The sequence below is a fragment of the Ambystoma mexicanum genome, chromosome 10 (assembly GCF_040938575.1).
Source record: "Ambystoma mexicanum isolate Mex_15411 chromosome 10, UKY_AmexF1_1, whole genome shotgun sequence".
Lineage (NCBI taxonomy): Eukaryota > Metazoa > Chordata > Amphibia > Caudata > Ambystomatidae > Ambystoma > Ambystoma mexicanum.
Window position 1 is genome coordinate 1,452,938,985 of NC_090932.1, and position 23,671 is coordinate 1,452,962,655.

Consider the following 23,671-nt stretch of genomic DNA (forward strand, 5'->3'; position numbering starts at 1 on the left):
TGCTTGTGACGCGATCTATATCATTAATGTATACTGGAACCATAAACGGACTGGTTCACTGCCATTCGTCGACCAAATTACTGCAATCCTTGATAAGTTGCTGGAATCAAGCAGTGGAAGCGCAGTGATAGTTTGTGGTGATCTAAATATCGATTTCTTCAAACCTCAGAATTCCTCTAAAAACCGTTTGGCAGAGATATGGAGAGAAGAGATGGAAGTGAGAGGGCTCGCGATGTTAAACGGTCACACGCAGGGTGACATTCCAGCTAAGTCCACATGGCAGCGCGATGGGCAAAGTTCCACTATCGATTACATGTTTGTATCTGATACGTTGCATAGAAAAATAAAAACTATGAAAATCCGCTCAATGCCCAACAGTGATCATGACATGCTAGAACTTAGATTCCTTGACACGAAAGGCCTGCAATGCAATAAGTGGAACTCCAAAGTATAGGTGGAATCCAATCGCCTTTGCTTAAAACTGAAAGAACAGGACGTGGTGAAGATAAGCCGCCAGTTTAAGGCAACGACGAAAGAGGTTGAATATACGCCAATTCTGTCTCAGTTCATAAGCAAGAATCTTGGTCTCAAAAACCAGTCATTTGCGAGAAAACATAGCTTTGACCTTATGATAATGCAACGGAAAAGATCCATGAGAGCAGAGATTCGAAAAAACAATCAGGGCCCCAAGTCTGAAAGAACTGCAAAAAACAAAGCGGTTAAACAAGCCTATAAAAACTGGCTTAAAAGTCATCGAGTCGTACGACAGCAAAACGACGCCGAAGCAATGATGAAGATGCTCAGGAATAAGAACAGTGGCGAGTTCTGGCGTACCATCAACTGCATGGAAACCTCACAAATGGCTCTGCAAGCGTGCCCAGTATTAGAAAAGGAGTGGGTCAAGTACTTTACAGACCTATACTCCAAAGACGTTGTTCCAATTGTGCCAACTTCCAACATAACCTCATGGAACCTACACTTTACCAAGGATGAAATCCGAGAGATAATTGTGAGAGCTAAAAACTCTCGTGCGCCCGGTCCTGACGGGTTATCTAATTGTATGATCAAACAATTTCCGGACCTATGGACTGACACATGTTATGATCTATTTACGAGAATCAACCAACAAAAGCAAGTCCCAACCTCTTGGAAGACTGGCATTATTGTGCCGATCTTCAAGAAGGGGAATAGAGCATCACCAAAAAACTATCGCCCGGTGGCCTTGCTTGATGTGTTGGGTAAGATTTTTGCATCTCTCTTGAAAGTGCAACTGACTAACTGGGCCAAAACAGCGAAAAAAATAGATGAACGACAAGCGGGCTTTGTGAAATTTGTTGGATGCTCGCTAAACCTGCTGATTCTAAATCTGCTTAAAATGGAAGCCCTAAGAATGAACACGAAAGTGTATCTTGCCTTCGTCGACTTCTCCACGGCCTTCGACATGATCGATCGTGAACTGTTGTGGGAAAAACTTGAGTTGTGGGGTTGCCCGGTTGGCCTACTAGCGGCAATTAAAGCTCTCCACACAAACACCTCAATTTCCATTCGGTTGGATCCTTCAGGAACGTTGTCCACCCAAATAAAGACACTGAAAGGAGTGAAGCAGGGTTGCCCACTAGCAGCTGCGATTTTCAGTCTATTCATCTCCGATATCGGTGAAGCGATTCAAACAGTGAGATCCTTTCCAACTAATCTCAATGGATCGAAGATAAACTGGCTGCTGTACGCAGATGATTTAGTAATCCTGGATTTAACACCTATCGGGCTCCAACGCAAACTTGATGCTGTACAGAACTACGTTTACCAGAATAATCTGAAGATCAATACATCTAAAACAGAAATATTGGTGCTCGAGAACTTGAAAACAAGTCACAATTCAAAAGGCTCAAAGTATGTATGGTCTCTAAATCAAGAGAAATTGCAGATATCAAAAACTGTAAAATACCTTGGCATGTCACTCAATTCCAGTATCTGTGAGGAGCCTTGGGTGGCCGATTCAAAAAGGAAATGTGGCCAGTTGGCCTGTCAAGGTCTGGTAATTCACAAAAAATATGGGCAATTTTCAATGATACCATTACGCAACTTTTATGAACAAAAAGTAGTACCAATTCTGGTATATGGTGCAGAAAATGCCTTTGGTTGTCCATCAACACACTGGAGTTCACTAGAACATATGTTCTGGTCAAAGACCCTAAATCTACCACCTGGAATCGCAACTGCCTGTATACGGTATGAATTAGCATTAACCTCTTTGCATGCGAGAATATGCTGGAATCAACTTGCACTATTTCGAAAAACGTGTGTAGAAGCGGGAATATTTCAATTCCAGATATTTCACAAGGCAGCATCAGGAAGTCCAGATATCTTTCTCAATGGATAAAACGATGTGAAGATCTTCTGGCGATCAACAACATCAGCTTGCAAATGCTCCATAGTAATCCTGCGGCCGCAAAAGTGCGACTATGGCATGCTGACTGGATAAATACATGTCGTGAGCGATCGATGGCTAATGCGATGACAGACTCTCCGACGGAAGCAAGAAGGTACAACATCTTGCAAAAATATTTGTCCCGCTTTCCAAACGCAAAGGCAAGAAGATTATTTTTACTGTTCCGGTTGAATGCATTAAGAACTAAAGAGCGAACCAGTTATTGGGCGTGTAATGCGGGCCAAACCTCTACTTGTCGCTTTTGTAATAAGGAGCTAGAGTCCTTAAAACACTTAGTCCTCTTCTGCTCAGCTCTAAGAGACGCTAGATCAATACATCTGGGTCAATGGGCGGATGCAAATCGTTCTGCGTGCGCAAAAGAGTGGTGGCGGAAAATGTGGAATGGACTGGACATGAAACTAATCTTGCCCTTGACTTCCTTTCTGGCTATTATCGTAGCGAAATTAAAAGAGAACGCAGGTCAATAAGGAGCCGGAGAAAAGGGTTGAGAATTCTTAAAAACCATTTTTAAGGGGTAATTTGGGTGAATATCTCTGGCCGAAGGTTTGGGGAGAATGAAATCGATCCAGTCGGGGGCATTGATAAATTATGACGGAGTCGGTAAAACTCTTGTTTGGTGTAGATGTTTGTGCAATATTTTAAAGGTTTGTTTTAAACCAATAAAATTAAAATAAAAAAAAAAATATCCCTTCCTATAAAACCAAAATAAGTTGACCTTGTGCCCAATTGCATATATTCCTCACACAAAAATACAAAATAAAAGGTATATCATAGTCTCTATCATCACTTCAATTAGATTGTGAAAAACATCACATACATACAGTTTCAACAAAACAACCCTGGTCTCTGGGTTCAGTTTCCATTCCTCTATACTGTTTCAGGAAAGGAATTTCCTAAACACACTGTTTTATCAAAGTTCCCTTTTTAGAAATAATGAAAGTGTCTTTTTCCTGGATATTTTCCTTACGATGACAAAGCAAAATTTTCTCTTTTAGCACTGGGGTTGATATATATTGAAAGACAGTGGGCCTCATTATGAGAGAGGCGGTAGCCATGGCGGTAAAACCAGCACTTTTCTAATTCATTTTCCGGCGCCCACGAATGGGCAATTGCCGGGTCATTACGGCCCCGCCGGACCCAGTAATTGCCCATTCGCGGGCGCCGGATTAAATGCTCGCCATTCCCATTTGAGTCCGAGTATCGTCAGCATAAGAATGAAACCTGAGATGATATTTTTCCAGGATATTCATCAAGGCACAAAGATTAATATTAATCAAAAGTGGAGAGAGAGTCGATCCCTGTGGCACACCACAACACAGAGTATTTCTGAAAGAAATCCACCCACTCGAACACTTTGCTGACGGTCAGTGAGAAAAGATGTAAACCATTGAAGTGCCCCAAGGCCCACATTGATCAGACTTTTTATGCTATCTAACAGAATACTGTGGTCCACCGTATCAAATGCGGCTGACAGATCAAGTATCACAAGCAGCGAAAGTTTCACAGCATCTCCTGCCTGCAACATATCATCCCAGACAGCCATGAGAGCAGTCTCTGTCCCATGTAATGGACGGAAGCCAGACTGTAAAGGATGGAGTAAGCAGTGATCTTCACCAAAGTCCTGTAGCTGTTTAATGACTACTTTCTCTAAGATTTTGCCTGGCCAGGGGAGACCCGCAATGGGGCGATAATTACCATAGTCTTCCGGATCCAGTCCAGCTTTTTTCAGCAGGGGAGTAACAATCAAGACTTTCAAAGCATCTGGGACAAATCCCTGGGCAAGTGACAGGTTGACAAACTTAGTCATAAAGGGTGCAAGTTCCAGACAAAGTCGTTTGGCAACCAAAGCTGGCAGTGGGAAAAGGGAATCGTTTGTGGGTTTAAGCTCGGATAAGAGTGGTGTAATATCCTCAGCTGAAACTTGCCTAAAATCAAACTGGATTTTTGGTCCCACATGGTCTGTAGTTGAACAGCCTCCAGTTCCATGATTCTATCTCGATTTCTATGGGACCTGATATTTTCTTGGATATTCAGAATTTTATCTCTAAAAAAATGATTTAAACCATTGCCATGATTCCCAGATGAGGTCTTCACTGGTGCATGTGTACTTGGATTAACAAAGTCAGCAATGGTTTTAAATAGTTTTTGAGGATGATTTATTGCAGTTGAGATTTTAACCGATAAAAAGAATGACTTGGCTGTAAACAATGCCTTTTTATAACTAATTAGGGCTATATTTGCCCGATTAAGATGTTCCATTGATTTTGAACGATACCATCTATTTTCATGATATTTGTGTTCCTTCTTGAGCTCCGAAAGCTCTCTAGTGAACCAAGGTTTGGAAGCTTTCTTGGAAACCATGTTTTTCGTAGGTGCATATTTAGTGCAGATGAAACTCATAGCTTGAGTACCTTCTCGGAAAAGGGTATTACAGTCATTGGAATGAATACAGTTAGTCAGTGCTGTACTAAGTTCCATGCCAGGTATGGCATCCAGATCTTTTTTTTTCCGCATCTGTTTGGTACTTGCGGAGGCATCCGAGGGGACCTCGTACTGCTCTGTTTTAATATGAAACAACCTAAGATAGTGGTCTGTCCAGTGAATGGGAAGAGTGTCAGCCAAGCTGATCCCCTTTCCTCTTGCTAGCACTAAATCAAGACAATGACCTTTTATGTGGGAGGAGGTAGCAGCCAATGATGTGACCTCATGTTGTGCTAAGACCTCATATAATAGTCTGGCATCAGATCTTGTTAGATCATCTGTCCATATATTGAGGTGACCAATACACAATAACTCTTCTAGTTCCTTACCAGGAACTCCTTCAACCGAAATGTCCAATTTCAAACAAGGCTCAATGGAACAACACTTCTTGTTCTTCCTGCGGTTTCTATAGATTCTCCGGTGTACTCTTCTGCCAGGTATCTATTCCCAAATAAAGTTACACAATATGCTTTGGATATTCTGGTTCATTCGATTACCAGAAATGTCCCCCTTTTGACTTAACAGATGCCCTGGTGTACTCTCCTGCCAAGTTTCTTTAAAAAAAGTTAACAATGTCTTTTATACTTAAGGCACTGCTGGTTCCAAGTTTTCACCAACTGATCTCTGTTGTCAGGGAAGTTGTACCATATCTGCCCTCTTACTTTCTCTTCACATTATCCTTTTAATCGATATCTGAAACGTTCACTTTCATGTCCACGCACCTGTTGGAACGCCCCACGGGCCAATCTCTGGTTTTCCTTGGCATCTCCGACCCGTGGATTGTGGCAAGATCAGAGTTTTGCCTTGGGTACGCCTTCCATGATTAGGCAAACCCCTTTCAGGGTCTCAGATGTCTTTGCGGCCCCTCGCTGAATCGGGTACTGCTCTGCTTCACAGCAGTGCTGGGAAAAACCTGCCTACGGTCGCCAGCAGCTCTGTGGTCCCTGTCGGGAATCCGTTACCCTTCTTGGGGCTTCCCGCCACTCAGGTACTTTGGACTGGAGAGGGGCAGTCCAGAAGCACCTCGTCTCTTCACACCAGTGCACTCCCGCACGTCTGTCCTTCTCATCAGCTCTGCTTTCCACAGCGCTTGCTCTGCAGTCTGACCTGGCTTCTCCTTCTCTCTCTTTCCCAATCCTATTCTGCAGGACTTCCTTCTCGTTCTCTCTCCTGGCCTTGCTCTCTTGCTCGCAGGTGTTCCTCCCTTTTAAAAGGCCTGCACTGATAATTAAAGGGACAACTAGACTCTGCGTTACCATTGTTGGTAATCATCAACTCTTTACTCCTCTTCATCACAGTACTTCAAATAAGATTGTCATCCTTGGAACTTCAACAACCAGAATTCTCCAAAGCCTGTCGTTGTACATTTGTACCAACATTAAAATCATCATTAACATCAGTTGTCAAAGAAGTGTGAAAGAGGTTATTCATGTTTAGAAGAGGAATCAAGTTCTGCTTAGAATAGTTAATAGCAATAGATTTTATGACTTCAGAAGCAAATGGTTCTGCATTATGGCAGCAGGCCATTCGAAACTTTGGAATTATAGTTTCTTCTTCATTATCAAAAGAAGAATACCATGTCTCTTCCATCTGAGTCATCACCTCCCCCTGATAGCCATCTCCTCCGATTGAAATCCACCCTCAGAATACCACCACCAGAGTAAGGATCTCCTCCCATGTGCCTTCCCTGGCCACATGGGAGGAGACATTAGGCTGGGGTTCAGTGATGACGCCACAGGATTCATCACAACTGTGAAAGTGTCCATCATCGGTTTCGAGAGTCCTGGCACTAGTTGAATTAAAGGCCTTTGTGAATGTCTAGGCTGTATAGACCCTAGAAAGCTGAATTTCATGGCCAAACTTTTTCAACTTTATCAAAAGTTATAATGGCAACCGTTGGCGAAATTCTGGCTGAGGGTGGAGACGGAGAGGAGGGGAAGCATCATTATGTTGGTGTGAAGGGTTCATAGGAAGTGAAGGGTCCCTAGGAAGTGAGATATCCCTCAGGACAGGCTTCTTGGTGTTGGCCTGACTGAGATCTGTGAAGAAGGCATTTTTGGAGATCTCAGACCCATATCCTAAATAGTCTGCGGTATTAGGGCTGTTTTGTGCTCCTTTCTGTGTTTGTCCTTTATCAACATCGCAATTCTAGATATCAGGGCTATCTACATCAAAGTTGAGGCAATACCCTAGACAAATAGGTCAGTGCTGAGAAAGACTTCAATGTTGCGCCTTTCTTTGAAGTGGAGCAGACCACGAGTCAGACTCTAAAGGCAGTGTTCCTTGATGTCAACTGGTGGTTGCAGTGGTGATGTCGACGTCAAAGGTGTGTATGTGTAGTTGTAAAGCACCTACAGCCGAGCATGCTAGCTGGTGCTCTGAGGAACCCCTGGGATTATCAAAATGGGCCCTTCTTCGGCACTCCTCTCCAAACACCCCTTTCCTTGGCTTTTTTGGTGGTGGCTCTAAAGTATTTTTGCCAGAGGTTGAGCCCAATCTCATGCCGAGTCTGATTCTTTCTCGGTCTTTCAACCACCTATAAGGCATGTTTATTACTCAACTGTGTGGCTGTCTGCTAAACAGCCAATTTGATAAGGTGAATGCTTGTCAAGAGGGGATTGGAAACCCTCCTAGCCGGGATTAGAAGGCCTACACGGCAGCAATTCAGAGCCAGTCCTTCCCCTGAGAAGGGCAGTGGCAACTGAGAAGATCCCAGTTCCGACCCCCTGCTCTTGGGCAGGCATGTTATTTTGCAGTATTGATTTCTGATGCCATACCGCCTATAAAAGATGCCTGCAAGTCTCTTTTCTTGTATTGTAGAGCCAACACACAAGCGAGTAGGCAAAGTCAACAGCAAAAAAGAGAACATCCTTCCATGGCTCCATGCTCTCTGCCACCCATCATCAGAGGCTGGGTCCAGAATACAGAATTGCAACCCTCTGGTACCCAGCAATGTCCCACCGCCACAAGAGGAAAGTCCACAGCAACAAAGAGCCGGCAGAACAGCTGTACCACGGCTGCAGCAGGAGCCAAACAACACTTCTCAGGCCCAGCTGCAACACACCACAGTCAGCCGTGCCTTCCTTAGACCACTAGGGACTTTGAGAAGAGGTCCTAACCCACCGAAGAGACTATACTTAGCACAGGGGTATTCCGACCTAAATCCCCAACACGAACACAGACAATGAAGGCTATGAGCCACAATCATGAGGCTGCAAAGGCCTGCGTGGAGAAATGGGGGTGGTGCTTCTGCCAACATTTAACAGTTTTGCTGCAACCACCATACACAAATGCCAACCCGACCTGTAACTGTCAATCCTAAATACCAAACCTTACTGTAACAAAAAACCAACCAACCATGCAACTCACATTGCCCTAACTGTAACCAACAGTCTTGTGAAAATCTAAGACACACCACTCAACGTCACACGCAGCACCCAAAACAGCGACAAACAACCTAAAACAACCAAAACCAACAGATAATAGGTGTAGGGCATACCCAAAAGTGCCCTACGATATGCCAGCGCTCCTCCCCACTCCCTCAAGTCCAGCAAAAATGCAGAATGAGTGCAGACCGCACCCACTAGTCCCCAAAGCACTAAATGACAAAGCATTTCCCATGAAAGCATACATAAAACCAGAATCCTGACACCACCTACCTAAAAATTAGGCCAAAACATGTAAACACTGTCCTGTAGGTAGGTACAGGCCTCCAAACCTAAACATATCCCCCTCCACCCCCTCGGGAGACATGAACCACACATTCACCTAAAAGTGGCCACCAACATATATCACAAACAAGATTAATCAAAACACAGGCCCCGCCCAGCACACAACCCTAACCTTTTCCTTGTCCATGATACTGAGATCCTTAATCTGCATGTAGAAGTTCCACAGATCAGGATCCAATTCCTTCAGATTAACTACAAACCTTCTGCATGGTGGGCATACGTAATCCCCATAAAGACCCCTTGCCATGCAGACTTCTGAGAAACGTCAACTTTCCCCTTTTGTCGGACACATTTTTCCCCGCAACTGACACTGACAACAACGCCATGCCTCTTACCCCTCACTGAACAACAGACAAAGCTGTTCACCGCCAACAGATTAACCGCAGTGAGACCGGTGCCAACCTCTGTGCGGACCCTCCAATCAGGCCTGCTTGTTACTTCCTCAGCACCCGATTCTGCTCCACCATTAGGACACTAACAGCAGAGCCTGGCGCCCGGTTCCATCAAGGAGGCAACCGTGACTTACCATAGTGTAAGGAAGGCATGGTTAGCAGAAGTACGACAGACACAAGGAGTACAATACAAGGGTGTTTATTGAACAGAATATGGGTGAGAAAAAGACAATCTAAACCTAAATCTAAGATGGGAGCAAGCTACGACCATCAAAGTAAAGAAAACGCAATCCTATCAAAACAAAAATGTCCTATACTAATAAATGCACTGCCAAATCTTTACTCTATACAATGAAAGGGTGTGGGAGAATGGTATGTATAAAAGAAAAAAAAAAAGAGTATAATGCAAACTGAAATGTCCAAAATGGTTTCGATAGTTCAGGACTGCTGAACCAATACACTCCCTTCCCCACGTTGCAACACAGGACAAGGTGGAACAGTGGCATGACTGAGCAACCCTTGAGTCTACGGGCATCAGGAAGCCGTTTCTTCTGAAAAGGCAAGATTCGCCGAATCAATGTCTTTTGCTTCGCAGCACAAGACTTTTCCCAAGCTCTCACCATGGGGGATTCCCCTCTTCTGCGGCTTTCTCGTGATACCTCTTCATTGGGTTCACCTTCGTCTTTACACCACTGTTCAGTCACTATCAAAATACAGGATTCACTTTCCCTAGCTTTAATTTCGCATCCCTCAGATGGGTTCACTGTAGCCTTCAAATAATTACAGTTCACTTAACTTTACCAGTTCTTATAGCGTTCAGGAACTCATGTCCTTTGAAACAAATATTTGCTTCACTTTCCTCGGTTCACTCAGGTCCTCCTCCTCCGGGCTGAGACCTTCCTCTGTAGGTAGTATTGGCTTCCCTCGATCGGGCGCGAGCCTTCAAACCGGCAGCATCACACTTGTTACTTTGCAATGTTTCACGCTTTCACTTTCACTTACTTGCCAGTTCGAAATAGAGACTTCCGATAGGTGATCGAGTCTCGCCAGGCCACTCTGTTATATTGTAGGAAGTGCATTTACTTTTCACAATCAAGCTTCTCTTTCCCACGGCTGCCGTCCTACCTGCAACCCACAATGCTGGATACAGTTCAAAGGTTCATAACGGCCTCCTCTCCCAAGGCCTTCTGGTATCTGCAGTTCCTTTCACTTCTTGTCAAAGAGCTTCGACTGTACAAGGGGGCTTGTACGCTTCACTTTCTCCTCATATGACCACTGACTATTCGCCTCCTTCCTTAGTTATTTTCTTTCGCGGTTTCTCTCACACGCACAATATCAGCATTCTTCATTCTTGTTACAATGTGCATTCGCTCAGTTTCTAGACTACCCAATGAGCACTTCAAACGTTAATATCCTTTTCATTCATTGACACAAGCCGGTCTTACTTTTCACTCGCCAGCAGCAGCTGAAACAGTTTATCAAGACTTTCCGTTCAGTCAAGGCTTTTGGCTCAGCACGGCTAGCCTTCTTTCAAGTCCTCACACCGCACATAAAGGAAGTACCGCTGTGACCTTCTGCAGTGGCAGAAAGCTGCCCCGTTGGGATTCTGCAGCAACTTTGACCTTGCAGCTGGCAGGAACACGGCCTTGCCTTCGCCTCCTGGTCCCGTCTGCGCTGCTTCCATAGTCGCGTTGCCTTCCCAGGATTTCCTGCCCTTCCGTTATGCTGGTCTTGCTCGCTTCGGTTGCCCTTCTCGCCCTGCTCACCGGGTGCTCTCATGCTCCGTCTTTTATCCCAGTCGGGAAAGGTAATAGGATTCAGGTGCAAGTCATTAAGGTTAAGTTCCTGACTCTGATGTTGGGACATGTTAAACAGTCTGGCTGTGTGTGAGTCTGTCTTTCCCTGAAGTGCTTTGTCCGTGCAGCAGAGTGTATGTGTGTGTGTGTGTGTGTGTGTAGGAAAGGGGGTAGGCCAGATAAAGTTTCTAGATAGTACATGGGATGAGGGTGTTCTACAGGGAAATGGGAACAGGGATATTGCGTCTCTCCTCTGGGTGCCCCACTCCTACTCCCCAGGAACCCCTTATCCAGGTGATCCTCCCACACTGGTCCACCCCCAGGAACTGGAACCAAAGGCGATGGCGGTGTCCTGGCCACCTGGACAACAGTTCCCCGGGGACTGAGCAGTGAGACACCCTTTGGTTTCTCACAATAGTCACATGACGAACGTCGTTGCTGTGCATCGCTGTTGACGTGTCAGGCGATGTCCTCAGTCTTTTTGTCCACGATCGAGGCCGGACCTCCACTGCTCCATGCTGACTCTCATAGGCGCATTTGACCGGCACCTGCAGAAAGTTCCATGGACCCTCCACAGAACACCAGACCACCTTGCCACTGACTGGCCAGCGAGACCAAAAGCCACCATACCTCCTTGCCAGCTCTTGCAGCGCCGCCCAGCAACAATCAGCACGGGAGAGTCCTGCCTCGGTCTTCGCCTGACCGTGACCGGTCCGCCCACCTACACCTGCTGGGCACTTATTTGTCGGCCTGACCCAGGTGCAACAAGAACTTCACCTCTCTTCTGATACCAGCTAATGATACACCACCCGGCCTGCAATCTAAAGAAACCATCCAGCCAAGTCTTTTCCTCCAGCTCGCTCCTACCAGTTCTGTTGCCTGCACCGCCTGGCCTGCAAGACCCTCAGGACCGTCCTGCTTGGTCCTGGTCACCTGCTGACACTACTTGACAAAATGTGGATGGTTGAGATTCCAAGATGGCCGCCGAGAGGGGATCACAGTAATCTGTGCGCTTGTACCTCCTGGCGCCCAACCAATTGACGAAATGACAATTTGGCACTTCCCTCACTGTTAGATGCTGAGAGCAGCAGTGGGGGTCCCAAAGTAGTCACTCATGTGAGCAAGAAGAGACGAGGTGCAGGTATACAGTGGCAAAGCCTACCAGACTCACCGCCCGGAGTGATGCCCAGCCACAGGTGAATCAGGGCTGGCAGTAGAGCGGAGAGAAGGCGGCGACTGGAACAGGCTTCACTGGCCGGCCAGACGATCGCCCTGAGCCCCTGCAGAGTGTGATGCTAGGGGGATCGGATGCGGTCCCTAACAGGGCCGGCGCGGATTGTGTCCTGTGCCACCAGACAAATTTGGAAGAGGCCAGGTGGGGGAGACGGGCAGTGAAGTCAGCCCGCAGCCAACACACCGGGTGGCTGCAACAGAAGGAGTGGCAGCAACCGCTGGAGTGAAAGGAAGGGAAAGCAGCGAGGCATCAGTTGGCAACGGTGAGCACCATTAGAAGGCGGGCTGAGGGGCCTTGCTGGGGCGCACCTGATACGGAGCAGCAGGAGTGCCTGCGGAGGGGCGTGGAGCCATACCTCCAGCAGATGCTCCCGGAGCCCTGTTGGAGGTATGCAAGCCCGTACAGTGGGTGGCGAGGCAAATAGGAAACTACCACCGGGCAATCGGTCGGACAAGGTTTGGAAGGCATCAAGCGTGAGCCTGGACTCCCCTGGAAGCCGCAGCAACTGCCGGCAGATGAGGAAGGAAGTGTGGCCATGTCCGGGAAAGGCTGATACTCAGGAGGAGAGCCACAGCCACTCACAAAGGAAGCAAGGAGAAGGGTCCCGGGCTCATAACCAAGTGGGACCACATTGGAGTGCACGCTAGCCCCACAGCTGGAGATGTGAGGGGCAGGCATGTGGGACTCCAGAATACTGACAGAACTGGCACACTAGGCCACTACTGAATGGGCCAAGCACAACCCGCCACCATATGAGCGTTACGCCCTGCAGAGGGGACTAAATCCAGGGCCGGGCGCAGGCAGAAGACCCCTAGCATGACCCGGAGTGAACGCAGGGGCGGCATCCGTCCACACAGGAACGACTCACCTCAGGGGAGAAAGAACACCCCGAAGTGCAGGCTCGAAGTCACAGCGGCAGAGGGGCTCAGTTCCCCCCCCCCCCACACCAGTGCGATCTTGTCGGATGTCGCAACATATGTTAATGTTAAAAGGTATTTATATAGCGCACGCCACCAACGGAGTTGGTCTCCAGGTGCTCAGGTGGATCTACAAAGAGGTGGGATTGGGATAGTGAGTGAAGAGGGCGTAGGAAAGTAAGAAGGTGGTGTCCTGTTGGCAGCTTCAGTTCGGTTTTCACTGTGTACTGGGCTTGGGTGTGAATATGGGATCGAAGCAAGTCCTTGTGTGCTGTTGTGATTTATGTGTTCCTGTTGTCTTAGCTTAGATAGATAGAAATGTAGCACTCCTCTGACCTGACCTTCACACCGCAGAGATGAGCCCAGCAGACCCATGTGTGCCTGGAGGGAAGGGGAGCAAGGTCCAATTAGCATCTGACCGCCCCTATAAGATCGACTATGGCATAGGCCTTCCCCCAATCAACTGCTAAAATGTGTACCCTATTTGAAACGTCATGGCTGACGATGTGTGTCCTTTTAACGTGCTGTTCGTGTATTGTTTGGCAGATCGCTCCTGGGCAGCAGAGTTCTCTGCTTGCATATATCTTATATAAATTTGTTTTACTTGCAATTATTCTCCTGTTCTCATTCCCTTGTGGGGTGTGTCCATCATTTGGTCTCAGGTATACGTCCATTGTTGGGTGTGTGTCTTCACCATCCAACATACCATTCAAAACAGACCATGCAACCACATCACGGAAGACACTCACTGATACGAGGTACACCGGAACAAACTCAAACTTCCTGCACATATCATTGGAGAGATTCATCAGCCTGGTAAATCAAAGCAACACATCAGACCACGCTGCGGATCCCTGCCCCCCCTGACATTTACAAAAAAATCCTCTCACAAGGAACACCAATGGACTATTACAGGAACATCCTCAACCGTGCTGAGCCAAACCCGGATGCATGGGAGTGAACGCGGAGAGTAGCGAGCGCGGAGCCCGACACACATGTGGGGGATCCCCTGAACTGACCGTGAGCGTTACAAATACCATATCATATCATAACAGCGACAGAGTGGTTGGATGCCCAGAACTGCCCGTCGGAAACAGATAACCAGAAAGAAGTAAGGAGAACGACTGCAATAATCGAGGTGCTGTTGAACTAGACATTGGGACTTGAATAGAAGATAGGGCGAAGCCGGCTGGGACCGACACGAGATGGGTTGAACACATAGAAGTGCCCGGGCACGGCGCAATAGTGCAGAAGTGCGGGAGGCTCGATGGACTCGCTCTCATAACCCCATAGATAGCTTAGTTAAGTTACCGATAGTTTGGTAACTCCCTGCTGGGTTCCTAAGATCGGCAACACTGAGAAAGGACCAAATGCAGGATAGCCTGAGATCCAGGGATGGAGCTGGGCAACAGTTGGGAATGGGAAGAGTGGGTGGAGGGGAGGGAGTTGGCGGGTGTGCAGTGAAGTTATTTAAAGAGACTAGGGGTTGGGGGGCCAGTTGGAGGGTTTATGTTGAAATTAGACAGGGAACAAGCTCACATCCACGTCAAACAAAATCGGAGAGAAGGACAAGGAGGGAGGGAGAAGGGATAAGATATGGATGACAATGGGAGATCTTAGAATAGTAACCTGGAACGTCAGAGGCTTCAACAGCTATTTGAAGAGAAATAAGGTAATGATGTACCTGAGAAGGCAAAAAGTGGATATAGCTCTATTGCAAGAAACCCACCTCACCAAAGAGAAACAAGAGGTGGTAGGGAAAAAATGGAGATGGACCACCATAGGGGCAACATACTCTGCTTATGCCAGAGGGGTGATCATTTGGGTGGCGTCACATGTGCCCTTCCAGATGCTACAGGCCACAATCGAGCTGGACAGGAGGATGGTAGTGATCCGGGGGATGTTAGAGAACAGAGAACTGTATCATAAATACGTACGCCCCTAACCAAGATACAGTGGCCTATTTTAAGACATTATATAGGAAAATTAGTCCCCACATAGGAGGCGCGGTTATATGGGCGGGGACTTCAATTGACGCTGAACCCCAAAATGGACAGGTCAGACAAAATTAGATAAGTCTACCCCAGCAGCGAAAACGCTACAGGCCCTGCTGAGAGACTTCAGGCTGGAAGACACATGGAGGCAGCAACAACCAAATGATAGACACTACTTACACTATGCCGCCCCACACAATCTGTACACAAGACTAGATTATATGTTCGCCACTTCGGAACTTGCTGGGGAAATGACGGGTTCAGAATATAAGGCAAGGACACTACCGGACCACTCCCCCCTGGTCTTGCCGTGGCGACATCAGCCCCCTAGAGCCAGGATTCCAACATGGAGGCTTAGAGCCGTGGCATTGAAGGATACTGCATTTCGAGAGGACTTTAGGGAGGAAATAATTTGGTACTTTGAAAATAACATAGGAAGCGTAAATTCAGAGGGAACCCTGTGGGAGGCCTTTAAGGTGGTAGTGAGAGGGGCGGCCATATCTAAATCTAGAGGGCTCCAAGGGGGCATAGAGCGAGAGTTACAGGAGACGGAAAAGAAACTAGAAGCAATTATGAAAAGAGGGAGCACCTCACAGGAAGACGACGAGCAAGCGAGCCAATTACAACAGGCTTGTGGTGGGCTCTGGGAGAGGCTATGTAACCTGAATTACAAAAAATACTTTGAAACCGGGGAGGTTGCTCGCATGGCTATATAAAAACGAGACACGAGAACAGCCATTAGGGAGATAGCGGGAGAAGAGGGCCAAGTCTGGAACACCCAGGAGGGTGTGGACGAGGGATTTCTTAGATTCTACAAACACCTTTACGAAGATGCAGGGGAGACTGCAGAGCAGGAGATTCAGGAGACGCTGGAAGATATAGGATTACCCAAATTGAACGAGGAAGACAGGGAGAACCTAGATGCCCCAATCACATTAGAGGAATTAGAGACAGTGGTATTACATCTGCAGACGAGTAAAGCCCCAGGGACAGACGGGCTCCCCAGAGAATTCTACAAAACGTACAGACAGGAAGTGCTCCCCCCGCTATTGGCAGTGTTAAACGAGGCCTACGAGACAGGGAGGCTGCCGGAATCCCTGAGAGAGGCGGTAATTATTATGCTTCTCAAACCTGATAAACCAAGCACAGAAAGCGGATCGTACAGACCCCTATCCATGCTAAACTAGGATAGTAAAATTCTCATGGCCGTGCTGGCGAACAGACTGAAGAGGGTAATAAAGAAACTCATACACCCCGATCAAACCGGATATGTCCCAGGTAGAAGCATATCCGATAACCACAGGAGGCTCCACCATATTATAGAAAAGGCAGAGGGTGACCCAAATGAAATAGCAATAGTCTCGTTAGATGCAGTAAAAGCTTTCGACTCCGTAAGGTGGCCTTGGTTGATGGCGGACCTTGAAAGACTACAGGATGGGACCAGGGTACCTGCGGTGGGTGAAAATGGTATATAGCTCCCGACAGTCCGGGTCAAAACGGGAGCGATAATTTCTAATAAATGGCAACTTAGCAGAGGCACAAGACAGGGCTGTCCATGGACCCCGATGCTGTACATCCTTGCACTAGAACCATTGGCGATCTACTTGAGACAGCAATATGAGGAAATAGGTGTCTACACTAAGGGGGGACCGCATCCGATATCATTGTATGCGGACGATAAGCTGCTATACCTGAGGTACCTCGAGGAAAACTTGCAATACATTATGGAGGTGATGGAGTGCTATGCAACTCTTTCGGGAATAGCGGTGAACCCCAAAAAAATCATGCATGTTCCCTCTAGGGAGGTAAAAAGGAGTCCCACAGGAGAATTACCTATCCTGCAGATAGCCTGGCAGACCAAAACATTTAGATACACCTGGGAATTAGTATATACCACACGACTGTAGACAAGCACAAGCATAACACGGAGAGGGCAGTGGAAGGAATTAAGAACAGCATGGGGTTCTGGGCAAAGCTCCCCCTGGCCATGGTGGGAAGGGCAGCCTTGCTCAAAATAGTGGTCCTGCCTAGGCTACTACACTTTTTCGCAAATATCCCATACATGGTGCTCAAATGCTTTTTCATTAAACTCCAGAGTTTATGTAGAGGTTTCCTGTGGCACAACTCCAGAAACAGAGTAGCCGTATGGAAATTACAGAATATGTATGATAGAGGGGGCATAAACCTGCCGAACTTTAAGTTATATCACTTGGCAGGGCAGCTACAATATGTTGCTAGGTGGCTGTCTGAAGACGAGACAGCAGAATCCAGATTGCTGAGCGGCGAATGCAACCATTATTTCCTTCAAGAATTGATATGGCTGCCCAAACCAGAGCTGCATGGGCGATAGAGATTGCTGGACCTGGGCTGGAAGACATGGCGCCAGGCGTGCCGAGCTGTGGGAAACCCAACCCCGTGCTCCCCGCAGGTGCCACTCGTGGCGCTACGCGGGGTGGATGAGCAACTGAGGAAAGGGATCCGCAAACACTGGGAGCCAGTAGGCCTAGCGACCTTGGGTGATGTATGGCAAGAGGGGAAGGCACTGGACTTCCAAATGATAGTGGACGAAACTGGGGTGAATACGGGGCAATACATCACATATACTAGAATAATGAAATGGGTGAAGGAAACGTGGTCCGAAATAGCACTACCAGAACCACCTGATACGGCCATAGAAACGATGCACGATATCTCGGAGGGCGACGACGAAATATCCAGGATCTATGAATTGGTGATGTCGAGAGTAGATAAGGAGCTACTCCAATTGAGACGGGAATGGGAGGAGGAAGCAGGCAAACCTATGCAAGACGGGCAGTGGGAAAGAGCTCAAAGATACCATAAAAAGGTGTCTAGGAATGCGAGGCTGCAGCAGATTCAGTTATATATCACCTATAGGGCATAAATGAACCCCCGAAGGATTGTCAGATTCAGTACAAAAATGCACCAAGTGCGGGGAGGTGGATGCTGGGATGATCCATATGTTCTGGCCGTGCCGGGAGGTGGGAAAATTCTGGGGGTGGGGGGGAGTCAAGCTACGACTGTCTGAAAGGGGAATTAAGCTAGATGTGGAATCCATATGGGCTTGCATGATGGGGGGGATTTACCAGACCACGCAACCTGAAACATGTCTGCAAACTCAAGGATTTGGCCTACATTCTGGCTAAAAAGAGAATAGCCATGGGATGGAAGGCAGCCCACGGACCCAGATTAGAGACATGGTGGAACGATCTCCTGAAGTGTGCTGATGCTGAGACAGTAATATGGTACGAGGCAGCCAGCAGAGGGGAAGAGGGTGAAGTGGGACCTCTGATAGCGTGGAGACAAATGGTAGCCACATTGTCGGGATCCGCTTATGCCAATTCCAGTGAACATGAAACGTCCGAGAACGGCGAAGGGAATTAACCCCAACAGATGAGAAATCCGAGGAACTGAGGTGGAAGCTCGAGTTAAATTGGGGGTAAGAGGGATGACAGTGGTTAATAACAATTAATATATGCTAAAAAGCTTGTAACTGGAAATGTCGGGTGTGATGGTTATGTTTTGTTCATTGTAAAAATTAATAAAAAATTATTTAATAAAACAATACCAGCATAATGTGGATAGGGTGGGCTGCCTTAAGATCAATAGCTATAGCGAGGTCACTATCAGCTAAGGATGAGCTGCGTTCAAATTGGTCACAATTGCAGCGTAGGCTATTTCAACCGAAGATCTACAACATTAGATTCAGTCAGTAATTCGAGGGTAGGCTAGTGCGGTTAAATAGCAGTTGCAACAGATTCACTCACAATTGGTTAATGGGCTGGTCAAGTGTAAGCTAGTTCAGCATTAGCATACATACATACATACTTAGTCAGAGAAGGTTAACTCACAATCTTGGTGCAGACTGGATGGGTGGTAAGGGCAGGACAGTAAATGGGTGGGCTGGTGCACAGTATTTCTGATAGGGGAATTAGCTACAAAAGGATGAGCTGTGCGGTCTAAAGCATACAATTATAGTCAGTTTACTGTGTAAAATAGTCTGGCAATACAGGCATGCAATGTTTAATGTAGGCAATCAACAGTATCACTTCAGGACATTGGTGGAACCTAGAGCATCAGCATATGCTAGGTAATGTCGATCAATATGTGGTAAGCATGATTAAGCCAGGCTAGGCGAGTGCAAGGAGCACGCAGGTTAGACGGTGCAATGCGTAGTACTGGCATGTGATGAAATAATAATCAAATAAACATGGTTGAGGCGTATAAGCAAGTTGTATGGCTAGAAAGTGGGAAGTGTAGTTCCTCGTAGCAGACAAGTTAGACAACAGGTGAACAAACATAACCGTACAGAGTTATAGACTAACATTTGGGAGAATATTGCTCAGTGTGTTCAAGGGTCAGTGAGTGTTACTGGCTCACAAGTCTTATATACCATCAGCATATAGGACTTACGGGCTATTTGCCTGTAGGAAGAACATACACTACTTGGGAACAAAGGCAAGTGCCAAAGACTAGCTAACAATGATTTGGCAATGTCATACCTTAGAGTTGCAGGGCCAAAGGATTCGGCCACGCCGCGCAAACAGGGCCTTTGTATGGTCTTGTTAGCTGGCCACCGGCGATTCCGCCTGCCGGTGGATGTTTACAAATATGTAGGTTGCGAGGATACGAGCCTCGTTTTCATGCCGCGATGCGTCCGGCATACAGGCATAGCTCTCAACTCACACGCTTTTGGCGGGTGTCACCCGCTTTGTAAAGGGCTGACTCACCCGCCAAGCCTCCTGCACGCCCATGTATTCCAATGGGCGTCTCACCCGCCAAAAACAAAATCGGGTGGTTTCACCCGCCTTTGCAACACAAATGGTTGAGAGCTATGTACAGGGGTCAGGCAAATGGGATCGGACACGGTCAGGCAGGCCGTGCTATGTGAATGCAGGACCCCAACACACACTTACTGTGCTCTGTGCATCCAGACAATCTCTCTGTCCTCATGACACTCCACACACATTTAAACAAAGGTAAATGTACTGGGAAATGTGAAAACGAAAACACAACTCACTATTTTAGAGCACAGATCTTCAAATTCTTCCAAAAATGCTTCAGCAGACAGCTCTCCTCGCATGTACCTGATCCAAGGACCACCATCTCCTCCAGAATGTATTGCTTTTGTAATAGTGCCAGGAGGAATTTGATGCTGAACCTCCCATTCTAGATTGAGGAAGATAACAAGTAAAAGACAAACAACGTGAACGATCCAACGGCCAACTGTAAACCTACTACAAAAGGAAATGTGGCTACACTGTAGAGGTTAAAAATCATTTTGAAGCCAAACATGCATTTTCAGCAATTCAAACCATATTTACATTTTCCATTTTTAAAACAGGGTTTTCATGCAAAATATTGTAAAACAAAATCAGCCAGCATACATTCCACGATATTTTCAAATAATAACTATTGATGGATATAACATGGACCATTTATGTGGCATACAACACAAATAAAATGATCTATTCATACATAACAGGCTATTTAATTAATGTAATATTAACTGAATTACATAGTAACCTTTCTGGTCAACAAGCACGCATCAAGACTACTACTCAATTAAAGTCACATTAACTATGCCATTTGTTCATAGGGAGCACTTTGCACCGCTAATAACATGCATGTAGTCTTATTATGGACAGAGCTAAATTCAGTTTTTACAATAAAACTTAACTCACATAATTCCAATCAATGATTTAGTGATGGAAAAACCTCCTCAAGTGTTAATCATCACGCAGGATGCAGTTCTTCAAGGGTTATCTCAACGTTTTGATCACGTTTAGGGAAAGTAGACGAGGCAGGCCTTTGCCCACCATCTCAATGTTCTCTCATTCTTCTCCCACCACCTGCCTCAGCTCTTTCCTGGATCTCCTTTGTCCTGGCCATCAGTGGTCTCTTCTATTACTTGCATTCCTTCGCTGCCTGGCTATACTGCTTAGGCTCATACACTCCACACAGTTCTCAGAATGTAGCAAATGGCAAAGGCCTTACTATGGCTTTCTTATAAAAAATAATACGATTTTAAATGCATTACAATAATACCATGACAACATTAAATAAAACTTCCAAAGGGAAATACCTCACAATCTTTGGCATTACAATATAGTACATTCTGTCAGAAACCAGAGGGTGTCCTCATATCTACTCCCCTTGGATCCTCTGTTCAGGTTGCCAGGGAAAGGCCATCGTTTTGGGATCCTGCCCCTGAGGGTGAAGAAGAGAGGGAGTATCACCTGGGTGGAGGGTACTTGGGGATTGGGAATGGGATGTTCTCAGGCGAGACGCGGTATTCAGCATTTCCCATTCAGGAAGAGCCCTCTATTGCAAGGGCAGTTATGGGATATTCGCACCATTGGCGGGGGAGCCAGCCAATCATGTGGTTAGGAACGCAGGCTTTCCCCTAGATGCCTCACTATCCATGTCTCACCAGGTCAACGCCATATCCTCCTCCTCAGCGCTCACCACCAAGGTGATCAATGCAGTCAAACCTTTTCTCTCCACCAAAAACTGCCTATCCATCGCCAGCGCCACAATAGGTACCAAACTGGACTATTGCAATGCCCTTTTTTAGGCACCTCTGTCAACAACATAAAAAAACTCCAAATCACATAAAACAACGTGCTCCAAGCAGCATTGACCATTCCCAAAAGGGAACACATCTCTCAAGCAAGGAAAGATGCCCACTGGCTACGGGTAAGGGAACGCATACTCTTTAGAGCCATGGCCATCACACACAGATGCCTTACACTAGATGCCCCACCCTATCTTGCAGAAAGAATCACCCTCAACGCCTCTAACAGACCCATTAGAGCCCACCCTGCCAACCAGATCTATGTTCCCACGTTCAAAAGAACAAGAGCTGGAGGATCTAGCTTCAAACACGTCGCACCCAAAAACTGGAACTCCCTACCAACTTCATTAAGGTATGAAAAATCATGCATCACCTTTCGCAAAAATCTAAAAACTTTTCTATTCCGCTAAATGTTAACCAGCATGCACAGCTATGCTTGCACTGTAACCATAGCAAAGCATAACTCCCTGACTCTCTTGTCTAAGCTTAAGCCTGCTGTAACAGCGCCATAATGCCTCAGGGCAGCTCTGCACGCTTTATAAATGCAAATAAAAATAAATAAATAAAAACTGCTGATGCAAGCCCGCGTTCCAGCCAACATGACGGCGGGCTCCCCCTGCTGCCATCCTCCCCTCACCCCCTCCATCTTTTTTTTAAACCCTTCCCACCCCCCACTCAACTTATTTTGACTGTGGCGGCACTCTCAGTCGCAGCCGCTCCTCCTTCCTGGGCTCCAGCTGGCCGCCATGGAAAGTGAAGAGGGGCTCCGTACAGAGCCCTGCCTTCCCTTTTCCATGGCAGCCATCTTTGTAAAGGATTTTCATTCACTCAATGGGACTCACAAATCCTTATTTTTTTTAGCACCCCATTTTACCGCTTTGGCAAAATGGGGTGCTAATAACCTTAAGCCCCCATTACAAGGGCTGGAACGGGGGTTAACCTTGCTTCGCTCGGGCGGATAACTTGGGCTCCCAGGCCGTTAACCCCCTGATGCAGCCCTTGGAACGGGGGCTTAACGCCATATTATCCATGTCCCACTGACCAAGAAAAGGATACAAGATATCGCCAAGTCCAGACATATCAGAAAGAGGGCAAAAAGGATTACATTTGTATTTTTGTATTTTATTGATATAGCGCACCAGGCCCAAAGTCAACTGGACGCATATTTTAGGGAGGCAAGGTTACAGTTACATACATGGAAATAAGTGGCACGCTCTGCCAGTTTACAGTAGACATGCGGGCAGGACTGCGGTGAGATAACAATTAAGAGCATACAAAATATAGGAAGATCACACGAGAGAATAGGCACAGGAAGAAAAGTTATCTACATACAAGCCCTAAATGCACAGAGCAATACAGGCGTTATTTAACAGTGAATTATATAACAGAGGGCTGGGTGAGTGACAGAGTGGCAGAATCCATAGTATAATGTCAAGTATCTCAAATGTTTTGTGCTGAGAGCCACGCTTTGGTTTTGCGCTTAAAGGATTGGAAGGAAGGCTCAGCTCTGATAGCATTAGGAAGGGTGTTCCACAGCTTAGAGGTCAAGACCGGGAAGCTAGCGCCACCAGCTATTTGCAGCTTAAATCTAGGGAGAGATAAACTATGGGCTTGGGCCGCTCTCAGCGGAGGGGTGGGGAGTGAGTCAGTTGGCTAGGTGGATGGAGGTCTGGTTGCTCAGGCACTTGTGAGTCAAGGTAAGTGTTTTCAGGGATATTCTATGCTTAATAGGCAACCAATGTAGATTACGCCTGTGGTTAGAGATGTGTTGGTTTCTAGGTATGTTTAATGCTGCTCCGATGGCATTATTCGAAATGACTTGCAGTTTGTTAAGGTTAGATTGACTAGTCCCTAGATAAAGGAGGGCACTGCAATAATCTATCTTGGACATGATAAGTGTTCTAGCCGGGATAGTGCAATTGGGAGTAGTCAAAGAATGGTCTACAAGCTGTGATAAGTTTACAGGTATAGGCAGACGCTGAGCTGAGCTGACAGCTGAGCTGACAGCATTGGTTTGTCTGCGCAATGATAGTGTAGAATCGAGGTACATTCCTAAATTTTTAGTATCATTAGAGACCTTAA

The 23,671-nt window shown here is 46.7% G+C and overlaps 1 protein-coding gene across 3 annotated transcripts in view; it reads right to left on the reverse strand.

Annotated features, from left to right (window-relative positions):
- The window catches only part of ACAD10 (acyl-CoA dehydrogenase family member 10), a 2,051,508-nt gene that overhangs the window by 1,752,902 nt on the left and 274,935 nt on the right, over positions 1–23,671 (reverse strand). For 2 of the 3 annotated variants that reach the window (XM_069619514.1, XM_069619513.1), the window contains exon 3: positions 20,033–20,181. In XM_069619514.1, the coding sequence (XP_069475615.1) occupies positions 20,033–20,181 (149 nt within the window). Of the gene's footprint in view, positions 1–19,514; positions 19,628–20,032; positions 20,182–23,671 lie in introns of those variants that run through there. The other variant, XM_069619515.1, reaches the window with a different exon arrangement.